The sequence below is a fragment of the Nestor notabilis genome, unplaced genomic scaffold (assembly GCF_000696875.1).
Source record: "Nestor notabilis isolate BGI_N333 unplaced genomic scaffold, ASM69687v1 scaffold8301, whole genome shotgun sequence".
Classification (NCBI taxonomy): Eukaryota; Metazoa; Chordata; class Aves; order Psittaciformes; family Psittacidae; genus Nestor; species Nestor notabilis.
Window position 1 is genome coordinate 58,036 of NW_009915134.1, and position 18,789 is coordinate 76,824.

Genomic DNA, 18,789 nt, shown 5'->3' on the forward strand with positions numbered 1-18,789 from the left:
AGGTGATGTGACTTTGTTTCACTTCCTATAGTCCAGATACCACCAGGGACAGCCACTGGATGCCTGCCTCTATATCCTTTGCTTCTGTCTTTGACTCCTTCCAGAGCATTGCACGAGTTTCCCCAGACACCTGTCCCACTAGACCTCTGCAAAGTACCTTGTTTAACATAAAGCTATTGGCCTGTGAACAGGTGGCCAGTTGAGCTGCTGCATAATGTAGACCTCTTGGATGAATCATGACAAATCTGGGGCATTTTCCAGACCTTGCTCATTGCTTCCACTTTCAAACAAGCAGCAAAGAAGTTTGCATTGAACTGCCACAGTGAAACTTGCAAAGTAATGTCCAGGCCTCGAGCTTTGTCTCTCTGAACACATGGCGTTATGGACCTCACATACCTCAACAGTTCCAGAAGTTGTGCCATTGGGCCTGAGTGTGGCTGCATAATGCCACATCTCTCAACATGCTTCAGCCTCTGCTTCTCAGGTTACCTTGCAGGGGCAGAGGACAGCCAGGAACACTGGTTCAAGGATGCCAGAGCATGCTCTCTTCCTGGCCAGTCTTCAGAAAAAGGTAACTGGAGATCGTACTTGCCTACCAAAGAACTGGAGAATTCTAGAGCTGACCAAGCAGGCACTGAAAAGCAGGTTTCCCTACTGAATATAAAATTTGCACTTGCACTGTATTTAGACAGGAATACACTTCCAGAATAAACCAAACATGTTTACCACCTCTGTCTTGCTTCTAAACTTATTTGTCCTAATGTCCTGCACAGCATCCTTACGAAAAGCCTCAAAACCTGTTTCCTACCTAAAGCAGGCTTTAATATCCAAGCAGGCTTTTTGTATCTCATTCTATACACATTACGCTTAACTTTAGAATTCACTCTGCCTTGTTTACACCATATTACACTAAGTATCACCAGCTTTCTTATGTATCAAACCTACCTACCACCCTCAACTAGAGCAGAGGTTTACATCCTCTCATCTGTGGATGCTTGAGAGAAAGAAAAGATCCAAGGAGTCACTTTCCAGGCCTTCATAAAACTTAGTAAATACACCTCTGGTCTGTAGGCTCAAATGCAAGGACAGGCTGTCTGCTTCTCTGCTAGAAAATATTGCAAGAATCTGGCAGCTGATAAGCTAGAACAGCAGTGCCGTAGAAAAGGGGCCTTCAGATGGCATTACTGCACAGCACAGAGGAGGTGCTACACAACTGACATCTGCACAGAGCCTTCTCCCACAGCTGTCTATCCAGTCTATGGGAGAAGGGCCAAAGAACACTTCACACATCACTTCACACCCGGACACTCATCCTGCTCACTGCATGTTTCCCTGTGTCCTGTTTTTAAGCAAACACCATGCAGCAGAGTCTGTGTTTTAGTAGATCTTTACATGGCATTGAACCCACAGTGGACAATTGGTAGGCAACAACAACAGTCAATAATCAGCAAACGACAAAAATGTAATTGTGATTTTTCATGTTACCCCTCCTGCCATGCAGATGTAGTATCTCCCTACAAGAAAAATGCTATCTGCCATAGAAGACAGGTCTTGTGCTCTTTGTACATCTCAGCATGGGGCAGATGGGACATTCCTTCTCTCAACTCTTTCAAAAATTCTTGAGAAGCCACCAAGCCTGTTAATGTCTCTGGTGGCTAGGAGCCTCTTTGTGTTAGGTTTTGGGATGGTGCCTAGCACAATAAAGCCTGAATGATGACGGGGGTCCTGAGGCTGAACTGCAGCACAAATAAATAATATTAATGAAAAACAGTCATTTTCCCTAGAAGACTTGCCTGACCAGCTCTAGTGAGAGCTTTTGGGATTACATTCCTCATGAGAAAAACTCAGCTCCTTGGCAGTCATATGGAAAATAACTCTTAGTCTCCATCCCTGGGAGATAAGGGGCTGTGAAAGGGTAGCAGCTGGTGTCACAAGGTGTGCAGTCAATACAGGAAGGTGAGCAGAGTTCATTGATGGTTTCCACTCCAGGAAGCAGCACAAATCGTGTGCCTTTGCCTTCTCTCCCCCTCCTGATGGTCCCTGGATCCAGCAGCCAGTGTGGGAGACAATGCTTTGGACTGGACTTAGCTTCACACATTTCAGAACTGCCCTTAGGGCCCTTCCAAACACAGGGGAGAGGTGAGAGCCAGGGAGAGGTCTGGAAGGACGGAAAGGTGCAGTGACATTATTTACACACAAACCACCGTAGTAATTTCAAAGGAAACTTCCTTCAAAATAGAAGACCCCATGACTAGAGGGGATTATGGGTTTGTGCTAGAGGGGCAACAACTGCAAGGTGCTACCACTAACCAAAAAAAAGCACAGAAAGAGTCCTAATACCCCATCTGGATCACGCTCTGGAAGCCGCCTCTTCCCCTTCTCCCTCTTTTCTCATTTCCACTGTTTTTAACACCAAGAAAGTTTCACATTTAGAAATGGTTTTTTGCTGTTGTGGAAAGCACATGATTTCTGAGGGCCCCATTGCTGCTCTAACTGAGCCTCCTCTGGGTTTGAGACAGCAGGTCTGTATAAATTTTGGACCTCAGGAACCTGGGGTAAGAGTCTTTCTCCATCAGGCTGTGCACCTTCCCCTGGGCTTGGTCAAAGCAAGAGAGGGAGGGCTCCTGCATATTTCTTCTTGTCAGCTCCCGTGTCTGGAAGTCTATGTTCACCTGGGAAAAGTAGCAGAAGAGAGTTTGGTACCTAGTGACCAGTTTGACTTCTTCAAATGGCACATTTTGTCTCATCTATGGCTGTAAAAGCAGCAAGAGAACTAAGGTCCTGCTCTCATCCATGCCTAAACAGGCCCCCAAACTGTGGGGCTTAGCAGTCCAACATATAAATCCTGCCCCAAATTTGGAAAAGCTGAACTACATTTATAGTGATCTGAGCACTTCTGAAATCAAATTACTTTTATTCAGGCTCTTAAGCATGGATTTATGTAGCACATCTTCTAAAAATGCTGACTCTGCCTAACCTTTCTCCTGTTGATCAAGATTTCTCTGGTCCCTTTATTCTTCACTACAGCCCAATAAAAGGGTTAATGAACTTTTAGCTGGGTTTATACTATTACTACATTCTTATTAAATGTTTTTAAACTTTGTGGTTATAGATTGTTTGATTTTTCCCATAACAGCTTCATGTTACAATATCTCAAGTAAGAACTTGATAAAATAAACGGCCCTCATGTTATGACTGCCATTTGTTTGCAAAGCCAATGTGAGTTTTTCTGTTTTCTTTCCTTATTGAAGCAGTCATCATTTGTTATGGTTATTGTTTAAAAACTGGGTGAAAATATGTTATTTGTTGCTATTAATCCAGTGTCCAATCTTAAAGGAGTCTAAAAAGTAAGCTGTCTGTCTTAGCTCAGATCACAGCTATATAGATTAACTCTCTGTATCATTTAAGGGTCATTTCACATTCTAGCATGCCAAAATTATGAAGACAGGACCAAATTTTAGGAAAGACCCCATCCAACCTGCACTCACATTTCTAATCTAGATTCAGCCCTGCAATCCTGAAAATCTCACCCAGCTTCATGAATAAGAGCAGGAAGATTCTCACTGAGGGTGATGGGGATTAAAGCATGTCCCAAGACGCCCACATCCGCTTGCTGTGGGTGCTTCTCTATGGCCTCGTGATAGCCTTTCTAGTTCAAAGATGGAGTAGAGAGACCTTTTAGGGGGATCCCCTCACAGGCATGTGTGTTGTGACAAGCACCCATGCAGTCTAGCAAGAGGACCACCGTGGGAGAGCAGATGCAGTAAGCACCCTCCTGGTTGTGTCATGAATACAATAACAGAACCCAACATCACGATGCTGAATATGATAGTCACATAGCCTGTCAGTACTTGAAAGAGGACTTAACAACTCCAAGCTTTGGGCTGTGACTGCACTTTTTGTTCAGCTCTGAGTTATTGCTTGCATCTTTTAGGAGGTCTAATTGAGTTGGGAGTTAGTCAGCAGTTAAGTACCCTTCCCTGGAGAGTCAACAAGTTAGTCATTTGTGGGATGCTTCTATGCAAAATGTCCTGTGAGAACCAATAGCCTGCTCAGGGATTGATAGTAAGTGAGAGGACCAAGGTGAAATACTCTTAGGAAGCTCATAGATGTTAGGAAATGTAGGTTGTGGTTGCCAGTGAACTCACTGGCTCTGACTAATTTGGCATCATCAAAGTGGCTGCCCTCACCATGGAATGAGTCACCATGAGCAGAGGCTGTTATAGCAGACAGGATGGCATTCCCATCCTTCTTATCATCTCCTCACCATCACTTCTGGGAGGAGAGGGAGGGCTCCCCAGCACCCCACAAGTCCCAGTTGGAGGAAATGGTCCTGCTTCCTGTGCCACAGGGATGCTCTGCCTGCCCAGGGTGCTGGCTTACCTCTCGAGGAGCCTGAACATCAATGAACTCCTCGAAGATCCGCTGAGCCTTGGAGGCCAGCTTGGCTGCTGAGCGGGTCTTTTTGAAGTCCTCGCAGGCGAGCCAGAACTCCAAGTTTTCCTCACTGAACTCCGTCTTCAAGAAAGCACGGAAAGCAGCCAGCCCATCTGCAACAGAGATGAAGGGAATGACAACAGGAGAAGAAAGAGGGTGAGGAGCAGTCTCTTTACTACAACAAGACATTGTTGTAGTTTAAGCCCAGCCGGTAACTCAGAACCGCACAGCTGTTCGCTCACCCTCCTCTTTTCTCCTCTGCTCCTGGCAGGATGGGGAGGAGAATTGAAAGAGTTGAAAGAGCCCCATGGGTTCAGATGAGAACAGTCCATTAACTAAAGAATAATACGAAACCACTACTACTAATAATAATGATAAGGGAAATAACAAAGGGAGAGAATATAAAATTAAAAAGGGAAAGGAAAAAAATAATAAACACAAGTGATGCACAATACAATTGCTCACCACCTGCTGACTGATACCCAGCCCAACCTGAGCAGCAGTCTGGGCCTTCTGGGTGACTCCCCCCCATTTTATACTGGGCATAATGTGCTAGTTTGGGTCAGGTGTCCTGTCTCTTCTTCCTCCCGGCTTCTTGTGTGCCTCCTCACTGGCAGAGCATGAGAGATGGAAAAGTCCTTGATCGGGGTAAGCATTACTTAGTTATAACTAAAACAGTGGTGTGTTGTCAGCATTGTTCTCACACTAAAGCCGAAACACAGCACTGTACCACCTACTAGGAAGGAGAATAATAACTGTTACAGCTGAACCCAGGACAGACATCTTTCCATCCACCCCTACCTACTAAGGACCATTTGATCTTTCTCCCAAGGTCTGCAATCCCAGGATGTGTCCATAACTTCCACCATTGCATCAGATGGACTCTTGTGAGCTGCTAAAAGGCCAAACATCATTTGCCATCACTCTGAAAAAGTGTTTTGCTAGCTACCAGAGCAAAGGGTTTTCTTCACAACTGGGGCACTTAACCTTTGTAAAGTTCCTCTTGAAAACATTAAGCTTCAAAGATACAGTCTCTTTGCCGCAGCATCTTGTGGCTGTTAACACAACCCTTTGTAATGTCCTATCTGTCATTAAGAAAAACCTTTAATAAAACATAGCATCTGTAAACTTGTTTCCTATGTTTTCTGTCACTTTGCTTTATTGCCTTGTGACATATTTTTAGTTCAGATTTAAAGAGGAAGGATCTTGGAGAGTCTGTTACAGCTACAATAAAGGGGAGAAGGAGAGGACACAGCATAATTACTACTTGTCTGGTCGGTGGTAAAAGTGTTCTTATCACTTGCTAATGCTTAGCAATTGTGACATTGCAGTAATGTAATCTGAGTCAGCCAGGGCAGATGAGAAATACGGAAAGATTTATTAGGCAATCTGTGTCCTCTTAAACCCCTGCCTGGTCATATTTATTGTATTTTATTTCCTTTCCCTGAATGGCACCAGCAGAATTGAAGTAGCTAAAGGTTTCACACATGTCCTTTCTCCTTCCTTTAGCCTTGGGATAAATTTGGCTCCTAAGTTTTGGTTTGTTGTTTTGTTTTGGTGGTTTTGTTTTGTTGTTGTTTTTTTTTTTCCCCAGTAAAACATTTCTAACTTTTCCTGGTCTTTTTCTATACGGTCTGAGTATTTGTACTTCATGATGGGAAACCTCTTGAGTCAACACTGGTTATTTCCAAGCAAGTGTCTAAAAATACTAATGGAACTGGGAATGCACTTGGCAAGGTCAGACTCCCCAAAAGGATGAGAGGAGCAAGTGCATGTGTGCCTGGCAGGGATGGAGAAAGGCTGATGGGGGGTTGCAGGACCTGAATGGCCGCTAAGCTGTGGGTTGGGGTCTCCGTGTGTCCTCTTTCTGCTGCAAGAGATCTTGGCAGAGCTGCCTTCCCTCCTTTCTCCCATGGCAGGGGGCATGGGAGCTGGGACAGACCGCAAGGGGCAATGCTTGATGCTTGGTGCAGGTCATTTTCACATATCCACAGCAAGCCCAAGCTGACCAGAGACAGGGTCTGGCCATGTCACAGGATCCATCATAAATTCCCTAGCAGCTTTGTTCTTGCCTACACTAGGTATGAGAGGAGAAAGAGCAATGTAACACTCCCCTTTTTCTCCCTGTGTGTCCTAATCTTGTTCCTGCTTCTCTTGTTTCTGGTAATAACTTAGGACATGGAGATACTTTTCAGATCTAGGTCCTGAGCCTCAAGCCCTAAGAAATGGCCCTGGGTGCTGAACAGCAACTAACAACGTTACTTCTGGCTGCGCATAAGTCAGAGGAGATGTCCAACTGCCCAGATTCTCAAAGGGAAAGGCAGAAAAGGTATCAGGCCAGACAGGACCAAACTGCAGGCTAAACCTCTCCATACTATGTTTCTCAAAGCTCCTTTGTTAATGGGCTCTGCACTGCTAATTAGTCCATCAGCTTTCCGTGTTGTAAAGAGCACAGCAATCGGTGACTAAAATAGCTATGTCCCATCTCAGCTATGCTTGCTTTTCAGGAGGGCAAGAAATAGCTGTATCATACAAACTAGTCCTGCCGCTTCTTAATTAATGCCCTTTCAGAAGAAGATCAGGTTTTCAGACTGCTACTGTGGACAAAAACAGGGCTCTTGTCCATGAGCACTGCAGAACAATTAACAGTGCAAATTGTGGGTTCAAGCCTGGGGCAATAATGTGACATTAGCCCTGGCGAAGCCTGTAGAGTGCCAAGGCGTGTCTGGGAGTAGAGTCCCTGTCAGGATCATGCTGCCTGTGGCTGCTTTGAGCATCTCAATGAGTAGATAAATGCAGTGAATGAGAGATGTTTTAGGGCTGCTCTCCTTCCTGTAACCTAGAAGACAGAAAATATTTCAAAACCTGTGTCCCCCTTAATGCCTACAAAATTCACAGGGCCTGTGGTGAGAGCAGGTGGAGGACTTGGGAGTGAGGAGCAGGAAGTCTTTGCAGGAGGAAAAGGAGAGGACATAGCAGCAGGCTGAAAGGTTTGAGAAAGAAGAAAGTACAAAAGTGAGAAAGCAGCAGTTCTCTGAGATGTATATCATTTTATATGTCATCAGGGTGTTTGACAAATATTCCAGCACCCAAGCACACTGCTGTGACTATACATGCTCTGCTGTGTGTCCCTGTAGAGGTCTTGCTCCCCTTTCTCCATCCTGGTCTTTTTTTCCCCCTCCCCTTTCCTCTACAAAAGCCCCAGACCACTGACAGAGGATCAGCAGAAACAGCAGCTTTGCATGGCAAATATATCTGTAAAATATGATACCTGTTAAAAGAAGGGGACATTATGGTTGGCGCAGTGAGAAAGGAGTTTGCTTCAGCCCTGCGCTGGAGAGCAGCAAAAGCAGGTCCCTCCTGGGACCAGGAGGTTTCTATATGCTCTGCCTTATACTCTCATGTCAATCAGCTCCTTTTTAACTTAAAGTAAGTTTAAATGGCAGATAGATTAATAGCGTCTGGCAGTTCTCCACTTTATATGCTCGTATTGTGCCCTCCTCACAGCCTTTGAGGAGCTGGAAATTATAAGGCTGGATCTGGGAATTCCTTGCTGGAATTTGACCTGGATGTTGGCTTTAATCTCCTCCTGCACATGAAGGCTATCAAGGAAGCATTGCTCTTGAATGATCAGTATTTTAAAGCTCATCTCATCCAACTGGACAGCTTTTTTGCTGCGGCAACCAGCACTGAATTGGAGTGTGGTATGAACATCACCTACTGAGGTAGCCTCTTGAAATACCCTGGAAGGTGGTCCAAGCACCCAAGAAATGTGACAACACAGGGATGTTTTACAGAGAAAGCAAGAAAATGAAAAGCAGGGTTACAGGTCTTCAGACGCAGCAGCATAAGATATCCCTAACATGTGTAGCCTAAAGGTATGTCCACTTGAGAAGACAGAGATATACTAGTATATACTAGTATAGATCCACAGCCTATTGGCCTATTATTTAGGAATTTGACGCAAGAGTGGTGAGCCTTGCTTGAAACCAAAGGACTAAATCAGTACTGATGGAGTAGATAGGATGAAGGCAAAGAAACGAGCTCTTCTACTGAGTGTCTAGAGTCTGAAAGAGAAGTGGGAGACATTTGCTTTTTACTTTTGCAGTGTAAATGTAAGCTTCGAAATGCCCTATTCTCCATTCAGATAAACCAAAGGAATGCACAAGAGGATTGTCAGGAAGGATTGGGCAAGTTCTTGTACGTTACCCTATCCCATGATATTGCAGTACACCATACAACTATAATCGTGCAGGTCACCTGTGAATTGAACAATTACAGGAATTTTTGTTTTACAGATGAGAACTGCCAGGCAGATCAATGACTATGTCATTGGATAGGGACTCAACTCAGATGCTCCTGACATTCCATTCAGATGGTGTTCTTCAGGCCATGGAGAGTGTATCTTTCCAGCAAAAAGGGCTGTGGAGGAAGGGACTGAACTGGCTAGCACAAAACACAACAGAGGTCTTAACTAACACAAGCTTCCCATATATCATTCAGGCAGACAGCTTAATAACCAAACATTAGCCACTGTCAGAGTGAGAAAGCAGTCAACAATAATTTATTTAGTGCATGCATTTCACACCATCAGGACAATCAGCACTTCATGTTGGGAATAACAGTGGAGTCCTTATGGCTGGTAGATGGAGTAGCTCTATGGAGAATATTTGGTCCAGGTCTGAAAAGGCAAGGCCACAATGCTCTGTATAGCATATGTTCATGCTTTCAATGATGCTTAGCTTTGCTTCATTGAATGTTAGGTGCCTGTCACCAGCACAATGCTAATGCTAATGCTCTTCTGGCTTAGAAAGAACTAGGAGTAGGCTGGGATATTCCTGTGTTGCGTAGGAAGAGGAGCAATGTGTAGACAACAGAAGGAGGAGGACAACAATAAAGTTTGGGCAGAAGAGCAGAGAGATCACAAAAAATGGGGGGAGGGGAAGATTGAGATTAAAAAAAATGTAAATTCAGAGCAAAGTTTTTCTGTGTTGTATGCTTCATTGAAAAGTGACTAAGGGTTGAGGACAGACTGTCCTGCTGGATTCTGGACAAATGTCAAGTCATGTGTGTCCAGCCTGCAAGGGATGCAGAACAAGACATGCTATTGCTTGTATTTCCCTCCAGCAGCCTGTCAAAAGACATCTCCATCTGGCTGACCAGCATGTACCTCCTGGGCATTGATACAGAGAGAGGACTACTCAGCAGTTACTCACATGCATGTACACAGACTCTGTGGACCACACTGAGCTTCAAGTCCCTGGGAGCCTTTGCTAATCTGCACTGGCACAAAATAGGAAAAGATGCCAAACCCTACTGTGCAAAAACCACTGGTTTTGCTCCCTGAACACCCAAGGAAGCATGCTTCATATGTTCTATCTCTTACTCTCCCAATTACCTGCTGTAAGTAAAATCAAACTCCTCTCTCCTGTTGCTTGCCATACTCAGAAGCCCTGACCCGAGGGAACACTGCTATGCTGTGCCTGTGTCTCTTGCAGTGAACCCAGACAAGGCTCCTGCTGTAAAAAGCAGATCAACTGGCTGACCAGTCAGCCAGTTTCAAGTTGATTTGCTTCACCCCTTAGCAAAAGCAAGTAGGATATCATTGCATTGACCTATTCATCTAGAGGTACCAATCAAACAGGCCTGAGCTGCATCCTACCATTCAACACTGTTTACTCTACAAAGGCTAGGATGTGATGTTGATGTCCCAATGCCAGTGCAAAGGGAAGGTGGGGGTGTGACAGAGAGAGCCTTTCTGCCTTTCCTACTCACAGTCTCTTGCTAATGTCAACATAAATTATTCCTTAAATGACCAGGGAATTAATTCAAACCAGAACACTCTATACAGAGGGACATTGCCCAGCCCGGGAATTTCTGGAGACAGAGAACTGCTTCAAAACCTAAGGGTTTTCAATCCTCTGCTCAAGACACTGCCAGACAGCAGTTATGTCAGGATCAAACATTACTTCAGAGGTCATTTATTAGAACAATGTGGGGAGAGAGAAGGGGGAGGAGGGCTCTCGAGGGTCATCACACTTCAAAGGATATTTGACAAAAATTAGTACAATGACACTCTCCATAGAGTCTGCATAAGGCATGGTACCTATTCAGGTTCCTTCCCTTTAGAAACCTTTTGGAGACTCATGAAAATAGGAAATGGAAGAGCACAGTTTGCTTTTCCCGTAAGAGTACTGTAGCCCCATGAACCTCCTACAAGGGCAGCCTGCTGACCTTGGCACTTCAGAGAGTCTTTAGGGAGCTCTGATCCAGTATCTTGCGCCTTAGAACTCTTTTTTGCACTGTCCAACCTCCTTGCAATATTACCCATAACGACTGCCCCATTTTCAGCTGCTACATCCAGCTCCTGTGTCCTACTTGAGCACTCTGGGGTTTTCTCCCCAAAGAACAGGTTGGCTGCAGGGAACTCAAAACCACTTTAACATCTGACAACAGCAGAAAGCACCACTCAGCCCCCTGAAATCAGCATCACCATCTCCCTTCCAAAATAGATGAATTGTCCATCTAGCAAAGAAAGAGTTTATGACAGATAATGTCAAGCAGAAGCGGTCTACCTGCTGATGCTGTGAGCCCCAGGTGAAATTCTCCCTGAGCCCAGCTGCTGCTTAGCTCATGCCCCCAAATGTGAATTCAGATTTTCCCTGGCTAATATTGTTCACCTGGGCAGTCACTGAAAAGTACACTGAGACAGTTCTGTCCTTCTCTCAGCATTAAAAGTACAATATTAGCTGGCAGCTTCACTACAGGCAGACACAGGCAGGCCAGGTACTGCTTTTCTCACTCTCAAATTTTGATCAGAAAAAGCAAAAGACTCCCTTACCTGTCTAACATCAGCACATCTCTAACAGCAAAAATGCAATTCTCTTGTTCTGCTTTCATAGCAGACCTCTGGCAATACTCTGTGTTTTGGATACAAGTATACATAGGTAAAACCACAATGACTTTACTATATAACTCAATTTATGGATACATGCTTTTGTCTCCTTTAAACTGGTGTAACTAAAACAACACTTCTGTTTCAACAGAGCACTTGCATCATTATAACCCTTGACTGCCAGGCTTGCAATTCCAGAAACTTCAGATGCAGAACAGTTGTAATATATTCCTTTAGAAAGTAGTTTATTAAACAACATTTTTTTTCACCAATCCCCAGCCAATGCCACCGTGACTGCTGATTTAAAAAAAAAAATAATAATTAATTAATTAATTTAAATTCTAAAGATCACCTTCTGTTGTTATTAGGAACCCAGTATTTTTCATTAGGTACCAGAGAGTTATCGGAATTACTTTCCATTCTAGGGACAGGAAAAATTCTGATAATTCATCACTCTATAAGGCTAATCTATTAATAAAACCAGAAACTCTTGTGGAGGCTGTTGGACAAAATAATTGAAATAAGGTTTGATTTAGCATTTGCAGCAGTCAGCTGAAGAGGGAACAATCTGTATAATGTCAGTACATAGATGTGTAAATTCACTGGCTTTTGTAACAAAAGCACTTTTGCTGCAGTCTGTAGCTAAAAAGGAAAATTTCAACTTTTACAGTGGTAAAGGTGGAACAGTGGCTCAACCATGCAATGCTGATGTGAATATCCTGTCCTCCCCACTCCTCATTCCCAGGCACCCAACAGTCAATTTGGTACATTTTTCCCTTCTTGTTTTGAATTTCCACAAAATAAATGTTCCCTCTTAGCCATACCCAGCTACACCATATTTTTTTCCCCCTATTGGCTACCAGAGCAACAATCTCAACAAGATACTGCTGTTAAGATTATATATTGCTTTTTCTGCCTTGGTCAGCCAGCCTGGTTAAAGTTGTCACTTAATTCCCTGCCAGAACTATTGTCATCTCAGTAGAAATCCAGCAAAATTACACTTTATATAAATACTAATATTACTCTACACTTATATTTTAAAAATTAAGTGCAGAAAAACCTGAATCTCTAAGAAAGCCAGACAGTTCCTTGTTGCAATAAAATAGTTCACCACCCACATTGACTTTTCTCCGACCTTGACTCTTTCTTGTTTTATTCTCCAGTAGACACACATAAATGAACTTATACTGTGGGCTTCTCTGTCTTGTTTATAATTTCTCAGCATGAAAATATTGTTGAAGCAGAATAATGTTTTCCGAACAGAACTGATATGATTGATCTATTGAATGGAGTGTGGTGCGCTGATTATACGTTTGTGTAAGGTTTCTGGATGTGAAATTTTCAAGTTTGCATTGGCAACTGTAAATTAGATTCTGCTAAGGGCTACTATGAACGATTTCTCTTTCACAGAGCAAGTTGTTCAAGGTTACTGAACCACATACACTGTTGTGTTGTAGAAAAGGCTATGCTTCAACACAGCATAGCTGCACAGCAGCTCAGAAAAGCAGCTGAAGGGAGAAGGAGACAAGCTGGTCTTGAGGATCTCAGGGGGTTTAGCGAGCTGAGAACCTGACATTTGCTTATGTGGAAAGACTAGACCCAGAGGTACACTTCAAAGGATGTTACACGTGGCTACAGCCTTGGGGTCCTACCTCTAGCACATCCCCAGGAGCTAGAGAAGGCTAGACCTTGGGCTTTATCAGCTGTGACCACTCAGTCAGGAGCAAAGCCAGGAAGGAAGCCCACAGAAACTCGCTCCCTTGCCTTTTAATCAGAGGACAAGTCCTGCCTATAAATGATTGTGAGCATTGCCTAGTGGCTAGTAAGCAGCAAGCTGAGGGACCATTTCTACTCTATGTAATGCACATTTTGTTTGCTCTAGCTACAACCAATATTAAGGGTACAAGGGTAAAAAAGGTAGAATTTGATCTCTACTCACATTTATGGGACAAAAGGACATCAAAAGAGTCTGCCCATCTTGTTGCTTCTTCTGTTGACAGTCTTCTGTAAAGAAAGGAAGGGGTAAGTTACAGACAACCCATGGCCACTGATCACCTCTAGGGCTGTTTGACAAGGAGACCAAGGAAGGCTGGAATTCTCACTTAACCTGGAGGTCTACAATGTCGAGGTCTCCAGGTAAGCAAGTCACCCTGGTCTCCCTTTAGAATCAGTGAGGAGAAACTGAGGGACTTGCAGGGACTTGAGTCTTTTCAGCACACATCCCTGGGTAGGTGGGTAAAAAAGACCAGATGAATCACACCCAAACAGGGACCAATTTTTCCTCACTGACTTTAATCAGAGGCCCAGAGAACCAGTTCAAATGTAGACATTTACATTGTAAAAGCCAAAAGTCAAGCAAAATTAAACCCATCCCTTCAAGATTGTTTATCTCTCTTTCTTGACTTTCAGAAGAAGGTTATAGTCTTAGCTCAGATGTAAGCAGTGACTTGTGATCACATGAATCCTATCCCACTCATCTCAAATCAGGACTCTGGATTGTCTGAAGCATCTACCTTAAGTGTTGTGCAAACTAACACAGAACTTTCTGGGTAGTGCTTAATAGCAAGGCTTAGCTAAAGCAAACTGTGACCTGAAATTGTCACGTCTTACACTGAGTCAACTGTTTGGACTTCGGTTTGTGAGGGCAGAGGTGTAAATTACACCCTCAAATATGTGCAGACATATCTCACATACAGCAGTGGGGACAGTGCACATGTCCTGTCTCACAGGAGAACTCTTATCCATGATCTAGGTATTTTCTGAAGAAGGTGTTCCTGCTGTATCAGCACTGTTTTGTTTTCCTTCTTCCTTGTGGCTAAAAGAACTAGTCAAAGCTTATACAAAGTACAATAAAAGTAAAATACTAGAAGAGGTGGTGAGCAGGGAGGGCAAGGACTGAAATGGGGTTGAGGTAGGATGCTGCAGCTATACTCACTTCAAAGCCCGGTTGGGCTTGTCCGGAAGAATAGCTGTGAAATCATTATATGAGTCTGATTTGTGAGACAGGCAGCCCAGGCGAGTCCTCATTCCTCTGTTCCTGTGGTCGATGTGGGGGAGCAGGGGTGTAAGCAGGGGAAAACCAAAGAAGATCACGATTATAAGTCTAGCCAGAGCAGAAAAAAACCAAACCAAAACAAAAGACCACAGTATCTCTGTGCCTCATCAGACCTGTGTCCTTGGTTGCCTTATCTGTGGGAGGGACCCTGAAACATCTTCAGTGAGACACCAAGCAGCCACTAAGGACAGACAGCACCAGAACAGCTGAAGGCTCACCCACACCAGTCATTCAGCAGCTCTGACTGGCAAAAAGACTTTCAAAGACTGCACTTTGGGATGGTTTCTTGGAAAGACCTGCTCTGGTGAGGTGCTGGAGGAGAGCAAAGGGCAGCAATACCAGAAATCAGTCACCATGATCCAGCAGCACCAGAAAAAGCACAAATACCAGGGTTTGAGGGCAGGAGGGGGCTAGAGGAAAAAGAGAGGGAGTAAGGCACCTACAAGGTGAGCCTGTGCTGCAGAGCCATGAGACTGTGTCTAGGATCAATCCCAAGTAGCTTCTTTAGACTCAGGTTACATAAGCAGGCTAAAACCGCCTCTTTCCTGACAGGTTTACCCAGGCAGAAAATGGCTTTATTGCTTCTTTCCCTCTAAATTGCAAACCAGACCCAGAGCCCTTGTGCCTCCATCAGCCCCTTGTGTCCTTGACAGCCCCTTCCCAGGATAGAAAACATGTCCACAGCATCCTTCATTACATAATCCTGGGCGGGGAGGAACACAAAAGGAGAGGGAGAAAAAAACACACACATGCATTATACAGGACTGGCATCATCTCCTCTCAAAAACATAGACATGCCTGTTAATGGTTTTACTTGGTCTCTAGAAGGGCAGAGCCTGTGATTTGCCTCTCCAGTCCAAGGTCATCTCTTCTGCTAGATTCCCAAGACATCAAACAAGGCCATCCTCTCCTCTGGACCACAGGAGGAAGATTTAGTGACCTAGTCTCTACTTCTCAGCTGCTGGACCCACTTCTGAGCTGAAGTACGCCCTTCCCTGAGCCCTGCTGCCAAACAGATGCTAAATACTTTCTGTGACTGTGGAGGAAAGTACATTATTTTTCTCTTCCATATGTAATTCTTGCAGAACTCTTCAGCACCAGCAACTGAGCCAATCTGTAGCATGCCTGTTTCCCCCTTCTTCTCCCGCCCTTCAGAGAGTTTCTATTATTGCACATTTTAATGTAATCTTAAAGCAAATTAAATGTTAATTAAATGCAATGAGTGTCGCCCTGGCGCAGCACAGGCAGCTCACAGCATTTAACAAGCACAAAAACCTGGAGATCTTCAGTTGCAGGAATTGTTGCACAGCCTCAAACTATGGACCCATGGCTGGTGGTTTTGGGATGCTACACTACATAAACCTCGAACGTCAGTGCAAAAATACTGTGTGTAAAGTGCCATGCTCCTGGCTGAGCATGCTGGACCTGCTGTTCTCAGACAGACATTAAGCCCACTATAGGATCTTTCTGGTACCTTTCCTGATACGTCCTACCTCCAACCTTTGTCTTGTCTGCACTATTTTTTCTAGCAAGCTCACGAATTTCGCAGCCAGAGGTGTGACATGCATTACCGCAATGCTGCTCAGATTTCTCTCTGATGGCTGAGATCAAGGGACTGCAGCAGGGAATTAGAGTGTTTGAGAGACAGAGACACTGCGCCACGCGCAAGGAGCTTGACTCTCATGGAACATTGATCTCTAGGTGAGGACTTCCAAAACAGGACACAGGAGAAAGAGGGGGAAAGAAATTGGGTCCATGGGAGGTGCAGAGGCAAGGAAAGGGCAGGAGGGAAGAGGGAGCACCACAGCGAGCTGAAAGGCTTGCTGAATGAGGTAGGCAGTGACTGGATGGGCAGGGGTGAGGGATGCATCATGTCTTTTCAGTTACCTCCGTGGGATCAGTAAGGCAGCCATTCAGGCATCCAGTTATAGTTAACCCTTTAACTGGCTGGCTTGGACAGCCGTCAGGGCTGTTTGCAGGAAGCAGGAGTGCAGTAAGGAGGGATTTACTGTTCCATGTCCTGGCACTTAAAAATGTATCAAAGGATCCTCTGCAAAACAAAAGGAGGACCAGTTGTTCTCAACCCATTTGATCCTTGCCTCCTAGCGCAGGTCAGTTTTTCAGTGGAAGACGTTCAGAGTTGAGGGATGATAACAGAGGAGAGACAGCATTTCCTTCTAAGATCAGAACCACACGTTAAGTCCAGCTTCAGGTCTAAAGTGATTTGAGTTTGGCGTCACAGCTCACCATGGAGCAGCAGGAGTTGGCATTATCGCACTCATCATTCAACACCTCTGAAGGTCTCTCTCCTCAACAGGCAGAGCTCCGGGCTGACCTCGCTAAGAAGACCAAACTATCTCTTGTCCCTGTCCCTCCAGGTCATGGCTGATGTTACTGGCCAGGCATCATGGAAAAGCTGGCACTGCAAATAGAACAACAGGAGGACTTTCACGTGTCTGCAGATGCTGGTCCTTTCGCCATCACAGGTTAGAGCACTCACACAAAAATAATTCAAAGAAAGCATCTCCTCTTTGGGGTGGTGGGAGACTGTGGGGAGCCACTAAGGAGATGCACAGTCTGCAGAGGGGAAGGAAGGAAGGAGGAAAGGAGGGAAGGAGGTGGGAAGGAAGGGATGGTAGTGTCCCTGTGAGCCTTGGCACACAGGCAGCTGATTGAACAAATCTCAGAGTGTGAAGGTGAGGTCCACCAGCGAGGAGACCAAAGGAACAGAGCAGGACTGTATGGTGAGCAAAGGGCAAAGGTTTCTTATTTGCCAGGACAGGGCCAAGCTCCAGGTAACCTCCATGTCCTCTTGCTCAGAGGAAAAAATGGAGGAGGAGTCAAAGGAACCGATAAGAGTAGAGGCTGTGTGCAAAGGAACCAGGATCCTGCTCTGCTGGAACCTGGGGAGATCCCAGATCTTGGGCTGTCCAATGCAACACCCCTTTTAAAATCTAATTACATTAAAAATGCACAAAGCCTCTTCCCAACTAAATTAATGGAACTGGGATTGTGCTACATGCCAGTGAGTGCATTTCCTTAATCCTTACCCTGACAGGCTGCTTCGATGCGCTTTAACTGAAATCAATCCTTGTAATTCCTTAAGCCCCTTTAAATTTCCTCATTAACAGCCTCACCCATATGTGAGGCCACAGCACATGATTTCCTAAAGCCCAGCAGCCCCTACTCCCCTTTCCCACTGCTGCTGTGAAGTGACAGCTGGAAGCAGAGCCAGGTGCCCTCTCCCTTACAGCCTGCTCTAGCAGCCTACTTTTTGGGGTACTGTTATGAAACAGCCTTCTGCTTGCCCCTGCTCCCACCCATTTGCCAGCCCCTGCAACAATAACCTGCACAGCTAGGCAATACCATACTTCTCTGTGATCACAAAGTCTGTCTGACTTCATGGATGCCATGACCTACATTTCCTGTGAAGGCTGTTCCACTCATAGGCTGACTTACCCACAGACATTTCCTCTGATTGCAAATAAAGCCAGTCAATTATGACTTTAGAAATACAGTCTGTGCTGTCTGGTAAAGGCATCCTGGTAAGGGTCCATGGTGAGGTTTTTTGCATCTCCCTCCATCCTTCATCCTACCTCCCCCTCCTATGAAAGGACCCCAGTCAAGGAGAATTGCCAGTTTCATCATGGATGTGTTTTGGGGGTTCTCCTTGGAAGACAGAAAGGGAAGGGTATGACTGTGACATGCAGGTTATCAAACCACCCCAGGAGATCACCTGAGCGAAGATAAAGAAACCATCCCAACAGAAAAAAAACAGCAGCACAAAGGTTAAAAAGCCCCACAACAAAACAACAACAACAAAAAAAACCAAACCAAAACAAATATGAGATCCCAGGGGTTTCAAAAGATTAAGAGCATTCATTCAAATGCAGCGAAAGCCAGAAAAAAACTGAACAGAGGCACTGCAGACAGACACGGAGAAAAAAGATACTCACTGCCTTTGACCTGTCCTCTCCGCCAGTGGGTCTGTGCCGACAGTGTGGTCAGAGAGGCTCTGGGGAGAGAGCAGAGCGGTCTTCTTCAGAGACAACCCCCTGCACAGGGTGAAAGTCTCACTTTGACACCCCTCCCCTCCCCACCTCTCTCCGGCCAGCAGCAGCGCAGCTCAGAGCAGCTCTCTCACATCCAGCAAACCCCTACAGCAGTCTCAAGCCAGCAGACTGAGGCTCTGCTGTGCAGCTGGCTCCCACTGCTCATTGTCGGCACTGCTGGGGAGCCCACCGGAGCAGCACGTTTTGCTGCACCCCTTCCGCACCCACCTGGCAGCAAAACCCCAGCTTCTCCCCCGTTGGAGATGGGGGACTGCTCTGCACGTGCGATGGATGCCAAAGGCTGGCAGGGAGCATCTGGGGGTGGGGAGGGGGAGACGCCTGCAAAAGCA

At 45.2% G+C, this 18,789-nt stretch overlaps 1 protein-coding gene across 1 annotated transcript; it reads right to left on the reverse strand.

Annotated features, from left to right (window-relative positions):
• Positions 1–2,355: 2,355 nt before the first annotated feature.
• Positions 2,356–18,407, reverse strand: RGS8 (regulator of G-protein signaling 8). Its single transcript, XM_010023976.1, has 6 exons — positions 18,344–18,407; positions 16,275–16,809; positions 14,268–14,369; positions 13,272–13,336; positions 4,384–4,550; positions 2,356–2,672 (listed from the first exon to the last, which is right to left on the reverse strand). The coding sequence occupies exons 2-6, from the start codon at positions 16,298–16,300 to the stop codon at positions 2,490–2,492; spliced, it is 543 nt and encodes a 180-aa protein (XP_010022278.1). The 5' UTR covers positions 16,301–16,809; positions 18,344–18,407; the 3' UTR covers positions 2,356–2,489.
• Between the last annotated feature and the right edge of the window lie 382 nt (positions 18,408–18,789).

Coding starts and splice junctions, on each gene's coding strand:
- RGS8 (XM_010023976.1), bottom strand. CDS start 16,300: ATGGCTGCCTTACTGATCCCACGGAG. Junction 14,370..16,274: donor GCCTTACTGATCCCACGGAG/GTAACTGAAAAG, acceptor CATCGACCACAG/GAACAGAGGAATGAGGACTC. Junction 13,337..14,267: donor AAGCCCAACCGGGCTTTGAA/GTGAGTATAGCT, acceptor CTTTCTTTACAG/AAGACTGTCAACAGAAGAAG.